The sequence below is a fragment of the Gopherus flavomarginatus genome, chromosome 5, assembly GCF_025201925.1.
Source record: "Gopherus flavomarginatus isolate rGopFla2 chromosome 5, rGopFla2.mat.asm, whole genome shotgun sequence".
Lineage (NCBI taxonomy): Eukaryota > Metazoa > Chordata > Testudines > Testudinidae > Gopherus > Gopherus flavomarginatus.
In genome coordinates this window covers 48,052,568-48,074,742 of record NC_066621.1, presented here as the reverse complement: position 1 = coordinate 48,074,742, position 22,175 = coordinate 48,052,568, and the positions used below count along the sequence as shown (strand labels likewise).

Genomic DNA, 22,175 nt, shown 5'->3' with positions numbered 1-22,175 from the left:
TTAAATCAGTGTCTTGGTAATGCATTCCTCATTCCATTATTCTGCTCCTCAGAGATGGAACCTAGAGCTGTCAGCAGGAATGCCTGGGACTACAACTGTTCTAATGAGCCAGAGCAAGAACTTATGCTAATTGTACAATTCAACTTTGGAGTAGGTGGGGGAGACGGAGGCAGGAATAGAAGAACACACTAAACAAAAACTGTTCTTTAAGTACAGAATTAGTCTCAGTCCTGCTCACATGTGGAAGATTTACTGCATCGTGCCAGGTAATGGCACACACAAAAACCTGATTTGTGATACATCCCCAGAAGCTCTTTAGTGGTGCTTGACTTCAAGGCTTCATCATCTTGTTTTCTGCATTTGTGAAACTCCCATTAATGTTGACAGATGTCAGTGCCCACTAGAAAGGTGGTAAGGAAGTCCATTCCTCACATGTGTGACCCACACTACAGCAAGAACCTGCACTAAGCCATTAAGAGTCTGGATACTCTGCTCCAGCTGTAGTAACTCAAGGATGAATACATGTGTTCTTTAGAGACAGACGCTGGCAGGGGTAAATCTTTTATTGGGCCAACAAACGATAGTCCTTCACCCACTTTGGCTATTTAGTAACTTGGAATCAACATGTCTAAACCAAACTACATACACTTGGCTTTGGAAGTCAGAGGAGGAGAAAGCCAGCAACCGCAATTGCCACTGCTCAGGGTTGCTGAAGAGCCTTACCTCAGAGCAGCATGGTGTTGCTTTGGGCAGGTTCCACACCCCTCTTGGCTGTAGGGATGGTTCTTCTCACTAGGCCCAGTTAGGCCCACTCCTTCCAACCACAGCAACCCTGTTCATGATGCTACAGCTCTCTGAAAACGTTGCCAAGACTGATGACTTATACCACCACCTCAGGATTTGACAGAGTTAAATAGAGGGTTCATTTAAATCAGGTTTCTCACTTGTTATGTAATGGTAGAAGGGCAAGGGTGGTACAGAACATCTATAAAACACCATAGTTGTAGCAACCTTTCCCTAATACGGTAGTTCCCAAACTTGTTCCGCCACTTGTGCAGGGAAAGCTCCTGACGGGTCAGGCCAGGCCGGTTTGTTTACCTGCCGCGTCCGCAGGTTCGGCCGATTGCGGCTCCCAGTGGCCGCGGTTCGCTGCTCCAGGCCAATGGGAGCTGCTTGAAGCGGCGCAGGCCGAGGGACGTACTGGCTGCTGCTTCCAGCAGCTCCCATTGGCCTGGAGCTAGGAGCTAGGATGCAGCAAGTAAACAAACCAGCCCGGCCCGCCAGGGGCTTTCCCTGCACAAGCGGCAGAACAAGTTTGGGAACCACTGCTCTGATAAATACTGCCAAGGGCTTGGCTGTCAGGGTCAAGATGGAGCATGGCCCAGCAGACACAATAACTCAAGGCTGTATGTCTACATTGCACAATACTGTAGGCTGTATTGGGCCTACTCTCTGTTTAGAAGTTTGCTGGATGAAAAGTTTTCTTACAATTCAGTTAAAATGTCCTCAAAACACACTTCACACGTTCTCTTCAATTATGACACTGGGGGAACACACACAGAATTTATTTTCCTGCAATTAGGAGTTGTGACTGATGCTTGTTTTGCAAATTCCAGCAGGGCCAGGTGTTGCTACTGAGCAAGCCTGCACAAGGGGAGAGGAAAAAGCTTGAAAGTTGACTCCAGTTCCCACTGGGAACCATTTTCCTTAGATGTTGTAAATAAGTAGTTGAGATGTTTTCCTGCTTAGAAATGCTAAAGGCTTAAGCACTGTGTAACACATGTTTCTTTGACAAGGCAAACCCTATACTATCTGCAGATGATACTATCCCAGGGAAAATTAATGACATTCAATGAAGAAACATCTGACAGCTCTTTAAATGTAGAAATGAGTGATAGTTGCTGGTAGACTGACTTGAAACAAGAATGGAAAAAATAAAACCATAGGAGAGTGACAGAGAAAGCTCACTCACAAGTTGTTTACAGAAATGAAGATACAGCTGAAAGTAATTACTTGCTTCCCCAGAGGTAATAGTGATAGTGTCTCCTACAAGAAATAATACGCCATTATTTCCCTTTGAGTATCCGTTCACTTGAAATGGGTAGAAAGCTTCCATCTTCTGAGGTGAGATGCAGGGTTATTTTACCTCCCTTCAGAATGGTAAATGTCTATGAATATATCATACACGTACACCCTTATTGGTTCTGTACCATTGCAAATTAATAAGTGACACAATAGCCATTAAGACTTTTTTCCCTTACCAGGCAGATCTCATTACTCAGATCCTGATTAGCTCCTGACTTCAGAGCACATGAAACTAAAAACACTTCTGAAGGTGACCCATGCCTGGCTGCAAAAATCTGCTTGAGACAGTTTGGAGGCTTGCTGTGACACTAGCTGCATAAAAAGACAAATTGTAGTAAAATGACAGTTCCATCAACATTAGCTATTCCACGCCTTCTTTTTTCAATATTGAAGGCTAGTCAACTTTCCACTCCTTCCCTACCCCACACACACATCAGCCCATGATATATTCTGGAAGGAAACCTTTCTGGGTTCCTGGAGCTCTTTTCAGTGTCTGCAGACTATGCTAGCATTGGTTTGCAGACCAGCTCCTCTTAAGCAGCATCTTCAGTCTTGCCACAGTCCATGCAAAGGAAACTCTTTTCTTCTGTTATGTTGGTGCATTCTTTTTTTTTTTTTTTTTTAAGACATTGTTTCTTCCTCCTGCCTATGCCAATCCAAGTACTGATCTTCTCTTGGCTTTTTTTTTTCCATCCCTTTTTTCCTCCCTCAATAAACTAGGGTGATTTACAAAATCTTCAGAGATATAGGATTATACACAGTTTATCTTACATAGAAAAAAGATCAGATGAATGAACATGAAGGAGCTTTCTCCTATGTCCTTTTGAGGAGAAACATAGAGGCTTGAGATGGGTTTCTATGCACAGTAGGTGTCTGCCTTGACTACCTGGCAATACATGGTCATTGCGAAGGTCAGTCCAAGAATCTAAAGAAACAAAACAAAAATTAAATTGACAGACATTGTATTACAAAAAAGGGTTAGATCCACCTTATTGAGGGTGCAAAGTCAAACACTGAAACGTCAGGAAATGCAAGAATTAAGGTTACTTGTGCAACATGACTTTGCCCCTATATGCATATGTCTTATGATATAGTCTTTAATTTTGTGATCACAGGCTCCTGTTCTGCTCTGCTTCATTCCTTTGTGCCCCTCTGCTCCCATCTACACCATTCATTCATGGGTGCCAGCAGAAGGACATGAACAGACAATGGCCCTGCTCTCAGTTCTGGTGTCAGGTATAAAAACAGCCCTTATTGGCCAGGAAATAATGAGGCATCAGCTGCTGAAAGATATTTTACTTTACAGTAGCGACCCACCCAGACGGCCGTGGATCTGTATTTGTCACAGTAGCCATCATGATGGGAGACAATGTTTTTGTCTCAAACTTAAGGATAGTACCATTCTTCCCATTTTCCAAAGCTATGTGATCTCATGAACACATCCATGGAGGGAAGAGTGCTGACAATCATTAGGGCCCATCTCTGCAAAAAAAAATAAGCAGGCTCCATCAACGGTGCACCTGCTCCCTATAGGCCTGAGCAAAGCCTTGAGATTAATCAAGAGGCTGTGGCTCTACACTGAGAATTAGGAGAAATGGTTTCTATGCCCAGCTCTGCCACTGACTTACTGTGTGTATCCTCAGAGGTATTTAGGCGCCTAACTTCCACTGACTTCAAGGGGAATTAGGTGCCTAAATACCTTGGAGGATGTGGGGGCTCATCTCTTTTCCTAAGTTTTCCTATATGTAAAATAGCAATCATGATACTTACCCTCATTTGTAAACTACTTGGATAAAAGAACTAAGTGTAGCTGCTGCTATTTCTGCCAAAGCTCAGCTGTAATCACTTCCTCAGGGTTGAATGTTTATCATGTAGCAGTTCTTTATATATATATTCTTTGAAATGATTAGTTTGGCCACTTTAAAATCAATTGATAGTCTGGTTAAATGGCAATTCCCTACAAGGATTATTTTTTAAACAGATCTTGAGCAATGGTATTGGTAGTTTTATCTGAACACAGACACAGACATTTTTAGGTTAAATAAATGGCTCTTGATCTCTAACTTCCAAACTTTGCTCTGGCTTTTTATACCACGGAATGGAATTCTGTTGGCTATTAAAGCACCTGCTTTATTCATTAGAATACTGACCGTTTCCTGACTCAAAGCAAATCAGCGTGTCAGAGAATGCCTGCATGTGGCAATCTCCAATAGGGTGGGTTAATTTGCACATTTGTTTATTGAGGCCGCTAGCATGCACCAACTCAGAAGATTCTGCTACTGCACTAGGTACACGTTGTTTTTTAAGGGGTTAATTGTGTATGACTTCCTTGCACAGGTGCACTTCCTTGCACTTCAAAAGTGCTAGCCAAAAAAGTTGTCAAGCAATTAGGGCCTGATCCAAATCCCACAGAAGTCAATGGAGAGAGTCTAACTCACAACAGGTTTCGGATCTTTAGTCAATAATTAGGTTCAAACAGGTGTGTGTGTGTGTGTGGAGGGGGGGGAGAAAAGGGGGAAGACCTTGGCAAAAGCTTTTGAGGCTTGAAGTATTTTCTGTGCATTTCATAATTTTCACTACAACCTCCAGTAAACATTTCAAAACTTGTCTAAAATTGTTTTCCTAATGAAAACAAGTCATTACAATTGGTCAGATGTATACAATATGATTTTAAATGCTCTACGTATAAACACTGTCTATTGGGGATGGATGATGCGATCTTATGAACAGTGTAACTAATACATCTTTTAAAGACTCCCTAAATGCGGCAAGTGTACTCAACCGCCACCCTCTAAAGTGTGGTTATAGACCAAATAGGGAAACGCAAGCTCTGTTTGCTACACTATTTCACTGCACAGATCCACTCCCTAAGCATCTCCACTCACCTCTGTTTGAGAAGAAAGTAAGGTTCTCATTATTATAGTTTCCTGCTCAAATATGTGCTTTGCCAAAGCAGGGCCATAACCTGCCGTGCCAGTAGAAGACTATGGAAGTGTCAGATGTATGCAGTTCTGCCTAATGCATCATCAGTAACACTGCGAGCCAGTTCTGATTCCAGACTCTCTATTGCTGGAGGCATGCAAAGCATAAAACCACATTTTAATTGAGAGTTATTGTACAGTTAGTGTGGAGTAACCATACTTCTGACTTGTAAGCTGAGTATGAATGAGATACAAAAGTCACTGCTAGAAAATAAGGGTATGTTTATGCTGCAGTCAGAGGTATGTCAGAGTCTAGCTTTAATCTAGCTAGCGCGATTACCAAAAGCAGTGAAGCCACAGCAGCACTGATTTTAGCGTGGGCTAGCCAGCCAAAGTAAGTATCCATAGTCCTGGTCAGGCTTGGACAGCTCACACTGAAGCCTGTGCTGCTATTGGCACTCCTGTTAGCTGGATTAAAGCTAGACTGGGTATGTCTCCATGTGCTGCAGGCAAACCTCTGATTGCAGAATAGGCATATGTAGACATAGGGCATCAGCATGCTGTTAATATTTAGCCATGTTTCTGGTCATAGCCATGCTTCAAGTACAAATATAGGCCCTGCACCTGTAAAGAAATATATATGTGTCTGGCTTTATTCATGTGCATAATGCTATTGAAGTTAATGGGAATACTCACAGAAAGAAAATCAGGTCTATGATTGTGTATGCAGGATTGAGGCTTTATTTTAAGTACTTTGTTCAAATTTAATATAAACATTCCCCTGCTGGTTTTGCAATCTAAGGCAGGAGAACCAGAATATGAAACTGACCTGTCTGGTTTTGCTGGTCATGTTGAGTGACAAAAAGTAAATAAATAAATCAGATTCTAATCATTTAGGGCATTAAAAAAAGGAAACTGCGTGTGTGTAGATATTCATGGTAACATATGCTGCATGTAGTTTTTTATTATTGCAGTTTCCCTCTGATATTTTGGTTACATTAAAAATCCAAGGAAGATTTAATAGAATATTTTGGAAATTGTTAAAAACAGGCTGGGAAGAAATCAGTTTGTTTCCATAATTTGTAATCCAACTGCAATCACTCAGGCAATAAGAAATTGAAAAAAGAGCCTACCTGAACCAAAGCTGTGCATAGGGCAAAGATCCCCACTGCTAGCAGGTTTTCCTGGAGCCAGATTTTCACTGTCTCATAACAAGGCTAGAAAACAGAGAGTATTATATTAGACACAAGCATAAGCCTCTAGTCCACTGTGAACGTGAAGGCACATATAGGAATGAGACAGGTCAAACTGAGCTGCTGGGTAGCTAGAATTGTCATTTCAGCATTGTAACCAACACAATGACTTCCTGGCTTGAGACTTTCCAATGTAACATTGATTTTTAATGACACAGAAGGATGTGCATCCAAAAGGCCATATGGGCTGGGCAATACGCATGAGGTGCTGCTGCTCTAAAAGATACAAGTCCCATACTAAAAGTGAGCAGGTGCTGGTTTCTAGCATGCTTTTTTTGCCCTGTAAGAGCTAAGTGTCAGCCTTTTGTAATTTTGAAATCAATTTTACTGTTTTCCTGGAACATGGAAATATGTGAAAAGGTTGAAATAACATACTGGGGGGAGGCATAGCTCAGTGGTTTGAGCATTGGCCTGCTAAACCTAGAGTTGTGAGTTCAGCCCTGGGGGGGGAACATTTAGGGATCTGGGGCAAAAATCTGTCTCGGGATTGGATTAGATGACCTCCTAAGGTCCCTTCCAACCCTGATATTCTATAAAACAGTTAATCCAAGTCTCTAGTAAGAGCTGTTATGTTGTGCCTCCTGCTTTACAATATGTATCCACCCTATACCATTCTGCATAACTTGGGTTTGCATTACAGAAGTTTCTCCATTATTTTCTTCCCAGTTTAATTACTAGACATGGGTCACACCTAAGAATATAACATACAAATGGCCAGACTGGGTCAGACCAATGGTCCATCTAGCCCATTCTGACAGTGACATATGCCAAAAGCTTCAGAGGGAATAAAAAGAACAGGGTGGTCATCAAGTGAGCCATCTCATTGTCCAGTCTCAGCTTCTGACAAACAGAGTTTTAAGATGATGGCGTTGAATCGCTGACCATCTTGGCTTATAGCCAATGATGGACCTATCCTCCATGAACCTCTCTCTTTTTTTAGCCAAGTTATGCTTTTGGCTTGTACAAAACAGGTTGACTGTGCGTTGTGGGAAGTACTTCCTTATGTTAATTTTAAAACCTGCTGCCTATTAATTTCATTGGTTCTTGTGTTGTGTGAAGGCATAAATAACACTTCCCTGTTCACTTTCTCCACACAATTCATGATCTTATAGAATTCTATCATATCCACCCTTAGTTGTCTCTTTTCTAAAATGAACAGTCCCAATTTTTTTAATCTCTCCTCAAATGGAAGTTGTTCCATACTATTAATCATTTTCATTACCATTCTTTTTCAATTCTAATATACCCTTTTTTGAGATGGTGACCAGAACTGCATGCAATATTCAAGGTATGGTTATACCATGGATTTATATAGATGCATTATATTTTCCATCTTATTATTTTATTCCTAGCCTTTGTTTCCCATCTTTTAACCACTTACTAATCCACGAGAGGACCTTCCCTCTTATCTCATGACTGCTTATTTTGCTTACGAGCCTTTGGTGTGGACTTTGTCAAAGGCTTTCTGAAAGTTCAAGTGTACTATATCAACCAGATCACCCTTGTCCACAAGCTTGTTGACCCCCCTCAAAGAATTTTAATAGATTGGTGAGGAATGATTTCCCTTTACAAAAGCTGCGTTGACTCTTCCCCAACATATTGTGTTCATCTATGTGTCTGATAATTCTGTTCTTCAGTATAGTTTCAACCAGCTTGCCTGGTAATGACATTAGGCTTACCAGCCTGTAATTGCCAAGATCGCTTCTAGAGCCCTTTTTAAAAATCAGCTTTACATTAGCTATCCTCCAGTCATCTGATATAGATGCTGATTTAAGCAACAGGTTACATACCACATTTAGGTCTGCAATTTCATATTTGAGCTACTTCAGAACTCTTGGGTGAATACCATCTGGTGCTGGTGACTTATTGCTGTTCAGTTTATCAATTTGTTCCCATACTTCCTTTACTGACACCTCAATCTGGGACAATTCCTCAGATCTGTCACCTAAAATGAATGACTCAGATTGGCAATCTCCCTCACGTCCTCTGCAGTGAAGACCATTTTTTGATGTTACTGGCCCAGCCCTTTAAGAGCTCTAGCTGCACCATACATACTAAGATGTATCCATCCCTTAACAGGTCAAACATGCAGTACAGTTCTATGTGACTATTGAGAAGGTGCTAGGAATAGCTTGTATTAAAAAATGAGTTGTTTTCCAGGCTCATTATCATTTAAAATTGGACAATTAATTTGTAAATGTCTGAGGCCACAAATATTTAATTCTTCATAGACCTTTTCCCTGCCATTAGAATATTTCCCAGGGCTGAACATTTTGGTTTGGGGAAGGGTTTGGAAGGACCTTTCCTATCTATTCTTCCTGCTCCTCACGAATGGTCACAGCCCCTCTTGCTATGCAGCATGACATAAATTACATGGGAAGCTTCAGAACACTGGCAACCACCCACCAAGCTCACATAAATGGTCATGAATCTCCCTTTCCTCCTTAGCCCAATAAGCAAGCCCCCCCCCCGGAATTTGTGGACAGCCAGGAGCAGGATTGCAGGCTCCTGAGAGTCATGCCGGGATGGGGGTTTCAATATTGCCTAAGTAACTGGTGAACGTAAGTCTCATTGAAAGTTACTTAGGAGCACAACCCCCATTGCATTAAGTGTTTTTGAAAACTCCACCCCAAGAAGAGGGCTGCAGCTGATGAAATTGTTTATTATCAGGGCTGACTTTTCAAGAGGAGGTGCCTGACCAGTGGAACTCATGAACTCTGCCTGAATTCTCCACAGCAAGTGCCTCCTATGAAAACATTTCCCTGATTCCTGCATTGCCTTTAGCCTCCTCAACCACTGCATGGTGTGCTCTTCACCAAGCCCCAAGATGGCCGTTCACGTGGCACAGCAAGGGATTTAGCGTGTGCAGCTGACTTACAAATAGGAGAGTGCGAAGGCCTTATGCACATTCACTGAAGTGGCTGGTTTGCTCCTTTGTGCCAGTCCCAGCCCTGGCTGACGGACTGTGTAGTTGTTAAACATCTAGTCTGTGTTGCTTTCACAATATGTATAAGGGAAAAGGTATTAATCTATAGCAATGACTACAGGTTTCTCCCTGCTCGCCAGCTCTCATCCCCATATTCAAGACCAAGAAAAGCTGTTTGTTTTTTTATCCAATGTGTTCTGTAAAGGTAATTGGAGGCTATACAGTAGAGCTGGGAGACGTGTTGATTAGAACCAAACCAGCTTTGGTTGGAGTCCAGCCTCTGTTTAGAAATTTCAGCCCATGCTTGTGAAGTTTCATTGAAATCAGGCTGAGAATTGAATTTCTTTTTTTGCTTCAATTGGAAAGCAACAAAACTCCCTTATTCCACCTCAGTAGCTGCCCTTGCTCCAAAACCTTCCCTACAGCTATCTATGGTATAAAAGGAGGGTCCTAGGACTCATTTAGGAGATGGGAAGGGTGTCTGGCTACCGGCTCAGGGAAGAGCTTGGTGAGGATTTGGGGGATGGGGCTTACCTCTGGAGGCTTAAGTCTGATGAAAGCAAACTGCAAGGGTTTATTCGGTTTTGAGCTCTGAGAATAAATTCCAGCATTGAGCTCACAAATGCTGGGTCTGATTCAAAGACCACTGAAGTCAGTAGAAAGGTTTCAGTGGGACTTAGATCAAGCTCCCTGTCAGGAATTGAACTCTGCAGGGTTACACAGCTCTAGTGCCTGGTGAATGTCTGTGCCACTCCAACCTGTTGCTACTGGGTTCCACATCAGGATCTCTGAAAATCATGAGAGTATGATTTTGGCTGCAGCCTCTTCCACCCCTACAGATGCAACACTAAACTGAAAGGCACTGTTTCTTTCCTAGTCAGTCAGAGCTCCTCTGCTCATGATGTAAGCCAAAAGCCTAATGGGAAGAAATTGTCTCAAGTAAAATTGTACTGCATTTTGCTTATTTTGCCTTATACTCCATTTTGCTAGCTTTGAATTAGTAAGAAGAAATTATAGCCTTGAATTAGTAAGAAGAAATTGTTCTGAGTTTATTTTTTGCGGATTGTGTTAACATTTGTTCTTAGAAGGATAGAAGTTTTATGGCTGTAATTGCCTTATTTACTGTTTGGTGTGAGTGAAGAATGTATGGTAATTAACTGAGAAAGGACAACTGGTCCGGATGGCAATTTCTTATCAATCACCAGGATGGCAGATTAAAGCAGAGGCATACACCCCAAGGACGAGATAAGGAGTTGAGCCAAAGGGACAGATAAGAAACAGCTGCGAATCCTCCTGGTAACAACTCAAAATAATGCTAATTAAGAGCAACCTTGAAAACCTCGTGATTGACAGCTCCAGTGTTACACAGCAAGGTCCAGAGACTTGTATGGGAACTTATTACTATAAAAGAAGGGTGTATTGCCATGGGACTTTGGGTTCGTTCTCCATCAACATCAGAGCTGCAGATGCTGATTTTAATGCTTAAATTGTACTCTCAATAAACGTGGCATATTGCCTTATCCCCTTTTTAAAAAGATTTTGTGTGCTTCTTATAAGCATAACAATGAGATCATTATCAGCAGTAGCCATGTGTCCGGAGAGATGCATGTGACTTCCAGAGCCCAGTGCTGTCTCTTGGGAGAGAAGAAGCCTCAGCCCTCTGGAAAACTATTCAAGGTGCTGGCTTCACTGCATGGTACAAGTGAAATAATGGCCCTTGGCAGCTCTGAGGCCATTTTATGATGATCAAGTTTTAACGTCTCCAGTCCACCTTTGCCTCCTGTAGATCTGTTGGTGGCCATCCCCCATACCTCCCTTATGTCGGTTGAATTAAAACAAGGCTTAGGTAACTGCCCATGCAGCTGACTGAGAGAAATACTCACAGCTTTCCACCAGGTCCCCGGGGAGTGGAGTCCACAATTCTCACTGAATTCCAAGCAGCACGAGTCTGGCACCCGTGTAGTATTGTACACTTCAAACCAGTCGGTGTAGTTCGAGACTCCACAGCATCTGAACTGGAGGAGGAGAAAGCAAGGATGGCATTGTGAGTGTGCTCTGGGGTTTATGGGCAAAAGACATCACTCATTACATAATGCCGCATTTTTACTTATTTTAAGGAAATGGAAGAATCTCCTGCTGGGCACAAGCATTCTCTTATTCCTACTGCCTCACTCTGTGTATTGGGATTAGGCTAATGAGGCAAGGAGGGCCCGTTAGACAGTAAAGAAATAAACTCCTGTCTCCCTGCTTCCCCCCATTCCTTGCATGTCTCCCATGCTGTTTAAGCTTGTTGTCCCACGAGCAGCTTGGATGGGAGAACCACTAAGCAAAACCAAACATTTATAGTGGCAAAACAGTGAAGTAGCTGAGACACAAGAACCACAGTCATGGGTTAGGATTATTCCCACTTTGCCTAAAAGAATTAATCTGCCTGAGAGCAACTAACATGGTGTTTTACTCCTTGCTGCCAGAAGTCATGGCCTTGAGATGCTTGTCTGCCATCCTCCAAGTGGCAAAGGGACTGTGTCTTGTGTTGAACACTGTAGCAGACAGACTCATGATTAGAGTCACCACCACACTGTCCTCCTCAGTTGTTCATTGCTAATGACTGACTCTCAAAGTCTTTGTTCCTTAATTAAAGCTTTTTTCCCTTCCTCTCTCTCTTCTGGCACAATTCAGTAACATCATAGTTTGAGGACACTAAATGACGTCATGAGCACAAACTTGAGACATCACTGAAGCAATCACTCAGAGTGAAAAAACTGATGGTGAAGAGAGAGCTTCATTACGTTTCAGCAATGGGAAGGAAAATACATAGCTTATCCATGAGATTGGCTTTATAGCCACCTTTCTCCTCTGGGAGCTGGGTTTAATACCACCCATGTCACATGAAATGGGCTAAGGCTCACTGGCATATATCTCCCATCCATCACCTCCCATGCTACTCTTATAGGCATGGACTCAGTACTTGTACTGGCGCTTGAGTTCCGATGAATAAAAATATCTTGCATGGATATACAAACATTAGTTCTTCTTCGAGTGATTGCTCATATCCATTCCAGTTAGGTGTGCGCCGCGCATGCACATTCGTCGGAAAACTTTTACCCTAGCAACTCAGTGGGCCGGCAGGTCGCCCCCTAGAGTGGCGCCGTCATGGTGCTCGATATATACCCCTGCCGGCACACCCGCTCCTCAGTTCCTTCTTACCGCCCGTGTCGGTCGTTGGAACAGTGGCGCGCGACTTAGCTGACCTCCACTTCCCTAGCTACTCGTAGTTCTCGTATATAGTTATGCAGTTATAATCCTTTTATATATATATTTGTATAGTTATACGTTTGTTCTTTGCTAACATAGTTAGTTTAGTAATAGTTAGCGGGGTTCAGGAAGTAGCCCCTTCCCTGCACCCGGTGCTGGAGCCCATGCACGGCTCACCGGGTTTTAAAATGGGCTCGGCCTGCCAGAAGCCGATGCCGAAGGAAGATCCACACGACTCCTGTTTGAAGTGCCTCAGGGAATCACACTTGACAGCTAAGTGCCCCATTTGCAAGGCTTTTAAGCCGAGAACAAAAAGGAGTGGGACTTTCACTTACCCCTCCACCTTTGGCACCGAGCGTTGATCAAGCGGCTGGCAGAAGCGCCTCCTCGGCACCGGACCCCGCCGGTACTGCCAAGGCCTTCCGGCACCGGCCGTCGCCAGCACCGAAGTCGACTCGGCACCACTCCCTTCCTCCGAGGTCGAGAAAGCCTACAATTCCTGCTGGTGCCTGACAGCTCCCCGGCACGCGCCATAGTTGAGCCCCCTGCTCCTGCTGCTTCCGTGCCACCTGCATCGCAGCCAGAGAGCTCGTCTAAGTTGGATTGCCCGGCACCGACACCTGCAGAGGCACCGATGACATCGACACCGTCGATTCCAGTCCCCCAGGGCCATTGAATCCAGTGCCTGACAGCTCCCCGGCACGCGCCGTGGTAGAGCTTACTGCTCCCGCTGCTTCTGTGCCAACTGCACCGCAGCCAGAGAGCTCGTCTAAGTCGGATCACCCGGCACCGACACCTGCTGAGGCACCGACGACGTCGGCACCGTCGATCCCGGTCCCACAAGGGCCGTCGAATCCGGTGCCTGACGGCTCCCCGGCACGCGCCGTGGTTGAGCTTACTGCTCCTGCTGCTTCCGTGCCGACTGCACCGCAGCCAGAGAGCTCGTCTAAGTCGGATCGCCCAGCACCGACACCTACCGAAGCTCTGACGACCTCGGTACCGTCGATCCCGGTCCCACGAGGGCCGTTGAATCCGGTGCCTGACAGCTCCCCAGTATGCACTGTGGTTGAGCCTGCTGTTCCCTCCACGCCGGAGACATTACCAACGGCGAGGGATCTCATTGCCATGACAGAGTCGATGCTGCCTGACCCCGGCACCGCCGGTGCGGGTAATACAGTCTCTTCATATGACCATCCTCTGTCAGCACAGCAGAGCGGCACCGTTCATGATCACGGTCCCGCAGACGCTCCAGGTCCCGTCGGCACACCCGACACCACTTGCAGTCCCGGTGCTGTTTTCCTCATCGGTACTGGTCGCACTCGCCGCACCGGTCAGTATCCCGTTCGCCGTCCCGCTACTATCGGCACCGTTCCAACTCCCGGCACCGCGACAGGTACCGTGACTCCCGTAGCCTCTCCCCGAGCCTCGAGATCTCGGTCGACCTCCCGGCACGGTTCTGGTTGCAGGTCTGGATCTCCTTCCAGGTACCGGTACGCCTCCCGGTGCCGGTCCCCGGTGCCGAGTTGGGCAAGGACCGATAGAGTCAGAGACTCTGCCCATGCCTTTTTTTAGTACCTCCATGGAGGAGGTCCCAGAGGTAGAAGGCCCGGTTTGGGGCCCTCTAAGGGGTACGACTACTCGTCTGTCCGCTGTCCTCTCTGCTCACTAGTCTTTCAGCCCCGAAACCGAAGGAGGCTTGGCGAATGAACCTACTTGGCCGCCAGGTGTACTCTGCAGAGGCCCTGCAGCTCTGGGTAGCAAAGCAACAAGCCTTGCTTAGCTGCTATAATTATAGCACCTGGGTGAAGATAGTTTAGTTTATGGAGTTTCTCCCTCAAAACTCCCGCCAAGAGTTCGCTGCCATCTTGGAGGACGGGGGAAAAAGGTACCCAGAGCGTCCCTCCATGCCTCGTTGGACGCAGCAGACTCAGCAGCCAGGACTCTGGCCTTTGGTGTAGCCATGAGGTGCATCTCATGGCTTCAGGTTTCAAACCTCCGGCCGGAGCTGCAGTATGCCATTCAGGATTTACCCTTTGTTGGTAAAGGCCTCTTCGCGGCAAAGACAGCCCCAGGCTGCGAAGCCTGATGGACAATAGGGTCCTAATGCGCTCTCTCAGCATGCATATGCCAGCGACCAAACACAGGCCTTTCTGTCCCCAGCCGCCATACTCTGGGCCTAGCCAGAGACAGGACTTTGGCAAACGGAGAGGCCAGGGTGGTCGCAGACGAACGTCAGGACCCCTAAAGAGCCAAGGTCAAGGTCCCTCGCAATTACCACTGGGACCAAAGACGAACCTTCCAAGGTGCGCCTGAGGGCGGTGTACCAGTCACAGGCTGGGATCCCAATCCCGCTTTCTCCTGGCGTGGCCCCAGTTAATTTCAGATTGCTGGGTCCTGCGCACGGTGGAGCATAGGTACCACCTCTAATTTGTTCCAGCCCTGTCCCCCTTCAGGGACCCCTCTCACGAGCAATTCTCGTACAAGAGGTGCAGATGCCGACTGACGAAAGGAGCAAGGGGGTTTACTCCCGTTATGCCCTAGTCCCCCACTCGAACGGAGGTCTCAGACCTTCCTAGTCCTGCGCGGACTCAACCAGTTTAGGATAAGGTTGAAGTTCCGCATGGTATCCCTGGGAACCATTATTCCATCCTTGCCTCCTGGGGGCTACTATGCCGCCCTCGATATGAAGGACGCGTACTTTCGCAACGCCATCCTCCCTCCGCACAGGAGATACCTCCGCTTTCTAGCCAACCGTCAGTACTTCTGGTTTACGGCCATAGTCGCCGCCTACCTTCGCTGATGTTGGATATGCGTTTTTCCGTATCTGGACGATTCGCTTATCCGAGGAGACTCCGAGACACAAACCACTCAGCACGTGGGCATCGTCACGGTCTTATTCACAGGTCTAGGCCTGATGATTACTATAGAGCAATCCACTCTGGTTCCCACGCAGAGGTTGGACTTCCTAGGGGCTATCCTGGTCTCCGACCTAGCTGGAGCCTGCTTACCAAAACTGCGGTTTTAGGCGATGGCAACAATCATCCGAGGTCCGCAGACTCTCCCAACGACCTCGGCTCGCACTTGTCTCAGTCTCCTGGGTCCATGGCTGCCCGCAAGTTTGTAACCAAACATGCCAAGCTCCGCCTCCGTCCTCTCCAAGTCCGGCTCACCTCGGCGTACCACCCGGACAGGGAGCCAATGGTCATGGTAGTCACCGTTCCCTCGAGCACCTTAGGCTCCCTAGAGTGGTGGCTAACTCCCTCCCTGGTGTGGGCAGGGATGCGGTTCCATCCGCCCCAGCCCTCACTGCCCCTGATGACGGACGCGTCATCTCTCTGCTCGAGTGCTCATGGTCACCTCCGAGCTTAAGGCCTTTGGTCTTCTCGGGAGCTGGCATTCCACATCAATGCCCCAAAAATGAGAGTAGTCCGCCTGGCGTGCCAGGGGTTCCAGCGGCAGCTGCGAGGCCGTGGTATCTCGGTGTTTACAGCCAACACAGCGGCCATGTGCTTCATAAATAACCAGGGAGGGACATGGTCCTCCCCCCTTTTGTCAGGAGGCCATCCATTTCTGGGACTTTTGCATGGCCCACTCGATGGAGCTGGTGACGTCATTTCTCCCAGGCGTTCGGAACGCCTTGGCGCTTTGACTCAGCAGGTCTTTCCTGTCTTACGAGTGGTCACTCTGCCCCATGTGAGGCGTTCTGCTTTCCAGAAGTGGAGATTTTTCCTCACATAGACCTGTTCGCTCACCGCGAGAGCAGAAAATGCCAGATGTTCTGCTCCTTCCAAGGTCTCTCCTCGGGATCGATCTTGGACGCATTCCTGATGCCGTGGAAAGGCCAACTCCTTTATGCCTTCCCACTGTTCCCACTGGTTCATTAAGTCCTACTCAAACTCCGCAGGGGCAGAGCGCGCATCATCATGATCACTGCAGCGTGGTCCAGGCAGCACTGATATACCATGTTGCTCGGCCTGTCAATAACCGACCCAATTACCCTGCCACCCCACCCAGACCTCATCACTCAGGGCCACGACAGGCTTCGTCACCCGGACCTGCAGCCTCTTCGCCTCATGGTGTGGCTGCTGCGTAACTGAGCCGGGGTGACAGGAAGCCTTCCACCTGGTCAACGTACTGGGCCGATTGGAAGCGTTTCTTCTACAGGTGCAATACGCTTGATCTTGCTCCTACTGAGGTCTCGATACCCTCTATTTGGCCTGCCTCTGGACTTCAGCGGCAGGACCTGGCGGTATCATCACTGAGGGTACACTCGGCAGCCATCTCTACCTTCCAGCCAGGCTAAGGTGGATGTTACGTGTTCTCACACTCTATGGGTTCGAGGTCCCTCAAGAGCTTGGAGCGCTTGCACCCTCGGGTGCACCGCCCAGCCCCAACCTGGGACCTCAACCTAGTTTTAACCAGACTTATGTCTCCCCCATTCGAGCCGTTCGCGACCGGCCCTCTGCTATACCTGTCTTGGACGACAACTTTCCTCGTAGCTGTCACATCGGCCAGACGGGTCTCCGAGCTCAGAGCTCTTACGGTGGTTCCGCCGTACACTAGGTTTCACAAAGACAAGGTGCAGTTATGACCGCACCTGGCTTTCCTCCCTAAGGTGGTTTCGGCCTTTCATGTTACCCACAGCTCAACGCAATGGGCGCAACAACTGCACTCCCTGGACATCTGTAGAGTGCTCGTATTTATATTGCGCTGACAGAACCATTTCGTAAGGTGCCCCAGCTCTGTCACGGTAGCAGACCAAAGGGAAGGCTTGCTTGTTTTCCTCTCAGAGGATCTCTTCTTGGGTGATGGCGTACATCCGCACTTGTTATGATTTGGCTCATATTTCCCCAAGCCACATCACCGTGCATTCTACCAGGGCTCAGGCTTCAGCTGCTGCCTTGCTGGCTCGTGTTCCTACCCACGGGATCTGTCGCGCAGCTCCATTGGTCCTCGGTCCATACCTTTGCTTCGCAGTATGCCCTGGTTCAACAGTCAAGAGATGCTGTAGCCTCTGGCTCAGCAGTTTTCATTCTGCCACATTTCACTCCGACCCCACCGCCTACGTAAGGCTTGGGATTCACCTAACTGGAATGGATATGAGCAATCACTCGAAGAAGAAAAGACCGTTACTCACCTTTGTAACTGTTGTTCTTCGAGATGTGTTGCTCATATTCATTCCACACCCGCCCTCCTTCCCCACTGTCGGAGTAGCCGGCAAGAAGGAACTGAGGAGCGGGTGGGCCGGCAGGGGTATATATCGAGCACCATGACGGCGCCACTCTAGGGGGCGACCTGCCAGCCCACTGAGTTGCTAGGGTAAAAGTTTTCCGACGAATGTGCACGCGCGGTGCACACCTAACTGGAATGGATATGAGCAACACATCTCGAAGAACAACAGTTACAAAGGTGAGTAACCGTCTTTTCTCACCAATCATGACCAGGAATGTTACATTTTCAAAGCTCTTTTAAAAATCAGCTAATTAGTTTACAGCCATGATGACCTCTCAAGGTTTTATTTTTAAAGGTGATTTCATATCCAGGGACATGGGATATCTTTTGAAATCTGTATGGACGATTGCTGCTGTTTGTAAGGGATGCATGATCACACAGGAAATGACAAAACTCAGGTCCTGCTGCTTACATGGGAACTAAAGGAGACTCTTCTTTATAACAATAGTATTAGGGCTAATTGGCACACAGATGTGCAGAGATTGGTTCTGCCATTCTAGCCATTAGAGTTGTACAGTACCCAGCACCTCACACCGAAACTAGTGTTCAATAGAAACATTTCTCTGTGCTCTCGCATAACACATTTTCCCCCAGCAAAACTCAGAAACATTTGCTGGGAGAGAATTTCCCCTCTTCCCCTCGTCCATCCCCCACACTTCTTTGATCTTTGGCTGGTGCTGCAGATCAGTCATTAGCATGCACTTTTTTGACTTGTGAGATCAGGAACAGCCTTTTAAAATATATTTAAATTTTTTTTAAAAGAGTGACCTGCAAGGAAAAATGATTTTTTTTTTTGCTCTTTTACGATATTCATCTTTGTCTTTCCCTTTAACATTGTTATTTCACTGCTTGTTTTTACATTTGAAATCTGAGGGCTTGTCTGTTCTGTTTTTGATGGTGGACTCTTGGATGACTGGAGAGCTAGCAGGCATATGATACTACAAGAGACTGAAAACTGAGCAATTGAGTGGCGAGGAGATCTTTAGTCAAGACTGTCCAAAACTATTATTTTAACTATTTGACTTAGCATCTGACAAATATTTGAGAATGAAAAACTCTGTTAAAAATTCGAATGCCTCCAAGTTGATTTTTCCAACTGAAGACTTCAAAAACGCCTATCTTAGCTGGTTTTCATAGAATCGTAGAACTGGAAGGGACCTTGAGAGGTCAGCTAGTCCAGTACCCTGCACTCAAGGCAGGACTAAGTATTATCTAGACCATCCCTGACAGGTGTTTGTCCAACCTGCTCTTAAAAATCCCCAATGATGGAGATTCCACTACATCTCTAGGCAATTTATTCCAGTGCTTAACCACTCTGACAGTTAGGAAGTTTTTCCTAATGTCCAATCCAAACTGCCTTTGCTGCAATTTAAGCCCACGGCTTCTTGTCCTATCCGCAGAGGTTAAGAAGAATAATTTTTCTCCCTTCTCCTTGCAACAACCTTTTATGTACTTGAAAACTGTTATCATGTCCCCTCTCAGTCTTCTCTTCTCCGGCCTAAACAAACCCAACTTTTTCAATCTTCCCTCATAGGTCATATTTTTTAGACCTTTAATCATTTTTGTTGCTCTTCTCTGGATTTTCTCCAGTTTGTCCACATCTTTCCTGAAATGTGGTGCCCAGAACCGGACACAATACTCCAGTTGAGGCCTAATGAGCGCGGAATAGAAGGGAAGAATTACTTCTCGTGTCCGGCTTACAATACTCCTGCTAATACATCCCAGAATGATGTTTACATTTTTTGCAAGTGTTACACTGTTGACTCGTATTTAGCTTGTGATCCACTATGACCCCCAGATTCCTTTCCGCAGTACTCCTTCCTAGGCAGTCATTTCCCATTTTGTATGTGTTCAACTGATTGTTCCTTCCTAAGTGGAGTACTTTGGATTTGTCTTTATTGAATTTCATCCTATTTACTTCAGACCATTTCTCCAGTTTGTCCAGATCATTTTGAATTTTAATCCTATCCTCCAAAGCACTTGCAAACCCTCCTAGCTTGGTATCCTCCACAAACTTTATAAGTGTAATCTCTATGCCATTATCTAAATCATTGATGAAGATATTGAACAGAACCAGAACCAGAACCGATCCCTGCGGGACCCCACTTGTTTTGCCCTTCCAGCATGACTGTGAACCACTGATAACTACTCTCTAGAAACCATTTTCCAGCCAGTTATGCACCCACCTTATAGTAGCTCCATCTAGGTTGTATTTCCCTAGTTTGTTCATGAGAAGGTCATGTGAGACAGTATCAAAAGCCTTGCTAAAGTCAAGATATAGCATATCTACTGCTTCCACCCCATCCACAAGGCTTGTTACTCTGTCAAAGAAAGCTGTTAGGTTAGTTTGACATGATTTGTTCATGACAAATCAATGCTGACCTATTTATCACCTTATTCTCTTCTAGGTGTTTGCAAATTGATTGCTTAATTATTTGCTCCAGTATTTTTCCGGGTTCAGAAGTTGAGCTGACTGGTCTGTAATTCCCTGGGTTGTCCTTATTTCCCTTTTTATAGATGGGCACTATATTTGCCCATTTCCAGTCTTCTGAAATGTCTCCCGTCTTCCATGACTTTTCAAAGATAATTGCTAATGGTTCAGATATCTCCTCAGTCATCTCCTGGCATATTCTAGGATGCATTTTGTCAGGCCCTGATGATTTGAAGACATCCAACTTGCCTAAGTAATTTTTGACTTGCTCTTTCCCTATCTTAGACTCTGATCCCACCTCATTTTCATTGGCATTCACTATTTTAGACGTCAATCGCCACCAACCTTCTTGGTGAAAACGAAAACAAAGAAGTTATTAAGCACCTCTGCCATTTCCACATTTTCTGTTATTGTCTTTCTTCCCTCATTGAGTAACAGACCTACTCTGTCCTTGGTCTTCCTCTTGCTTCTAATGTATTTGTAGAATGTTTTCTTGTTTCCTTTTATGTCCCTTTGTGCTTTGGTTTTTCTAATTTTGTCCCTACAGACTTGTGTTATATGTTTATATGCATCCTTTGTAATTTGACCGAGTTTTCACTTTTTGTAGGACTCTTCTTTGAGTTTTAGATCATTGACGATCTCCTGGTTAAGCCAGGATGGTCTCTTGCCATACTTCCTATTGTTTCTATGGAGTGGGACAGTTTGCTTTTTTGCCCTTCATAATGTCTCTTTTCAAGGAATCCTCCCTCAAAACAGAAAGACAAGTCTTCATATACCTGACATCTATGATTTTTTTAAATGGCAGTGGGGTTGGGGGAGAAACTGGATCTACTCAAGGAAAAAATGTTGGAAAGGGCTTAGGAGGAATCTGCAAAGGGACCTAGTTGGAGGCCTAAAAGACAGGTTGTCAGAAAGGTTCAGAATTTTAAAGAAAGGTAAGCTGTGTAGATTTTGTTACAGAGCAGTGGGCATGGGGGCTGGTAATAAAGGGTTGTTGAAACATCGGGAAGGGTTGTGTGTGTTAAGCTAGAGAACCAGAAATAGCCAAGTCCTAGGAAGGAAGCTAATGGACCAGCAGAATGAAGGAAGGGGTTATGGACTAAGAAAAAACAGAATGTGTGTTATATGAACGTTGAGTGCAACCACTGTTTTGTAGCCCACAGCCACAGGTTCTGAGAGAGGGGTGAGTGGAAGCTCCCCTGTATTGGGGTGCTCAAGAGGTAGCTTATACCCTTGTGTCATAAACAGATTGTAAAGGGTTACAAGCAGGGAACAGGACACCTGACCAGAAGACCAATCAGAAGACAAGATAATTTTAAATTTGGGTGGAGGGAAGCTTTTGTGTGTGTTCTTTGTCCGTTGTGTGTTCTTCTCTCGGAGGGTCTGAGAGAGACCAGACATTACTACAGGCTCTCTAAGTTTCTTTTCTAATAGTAAGTAAAAACAGGCGGTTTAGGTTTTTTGATTGTTTTACTCTATTTGCAGTTGTGGATCTGGCTGGTTAACTTTTATATGTGTAGTTGCTGGGAATATTTTGATTTGTATTGGTACCGGGGGGAAAGTCTCTTTCTGGTGTCTGTAAGCTATAGGACCCTATAATATTTACATCCTGAAGTTACGGAGATAATTCTTTACTTTTCCCTTTCTTTTATTAAAAGATTTCTTTTTTTAGAGAACCTGATTGATTTTTTTTCTCTTTCTCTCTGCTCCATCTCTTTTTGTTTTATTTCTAGTTCTTGTAGTTTCTTTTCCACGTCTCGCTTGTGGTCTGCGTTACTGATTTGTGCCTCTGCGTCCAGTCTTGCCAGTTCCTGTTTCAGGTCCTTGGTAGTCATGGTTCCTGTTTTCTTGTGTTGGGGTGCCCTCTGGTGTTTACTGCCTGAACTGCTGGTTCTCTGTTGGCTTCCTGGGTTTGCTTAGCAACAGAGTCCTTTTTAACTTACTAGCCTCTCCCGAAAGTGTTAAAAAGCAAAAGAAAACTCTCTTTCATTTACAAATGTGTCCTGGCTGGAGTGCGTTGCTGACCACTTAAGGCTGCTTTGTCTAACAAACAACCGTCGTTAAACCTTAAT

At 45.7% G+C, this 22,175-nt stretch overlaps 1 protein-coding gene across 8 annotated transcripts in view; it reads right to left on the bottom strand.

Moving 5' to 3' along the window:
- Positions 1–2,687: 2,687 nt before the first annotated feature.
- TSPAN4 (tetraspanin 4) overlaps positions 2,688–22,175 on the bottom strand; it is a 689,771-nt gene continuing 670,283 nt past the window's right edge. For all 8 annotated transcript variants that reach the window (XM_050952934.1, XM_050952936.1, XM_050952935.1 and 5 more), the window contains 3 exons: positions 11,069–11,200; positions 6,140–6,223; positions 2,688–3,010 (listed from right to left, as the gene is read on the bottom strand). In XM_050952934.1, the coding sequence (XP_050808891.1) occupies positions 2,942–3,010; positions 6,140–6,223; positions 11,069–11,200 (285 nt within the window). In that variant the 3' untranslated portion in view covers positions 2,688–2,941. The remainder of the gene's footprint in view (positions 3,011–6,139; positions 6,224–11,068; positions 11,201–22,175) is intronic.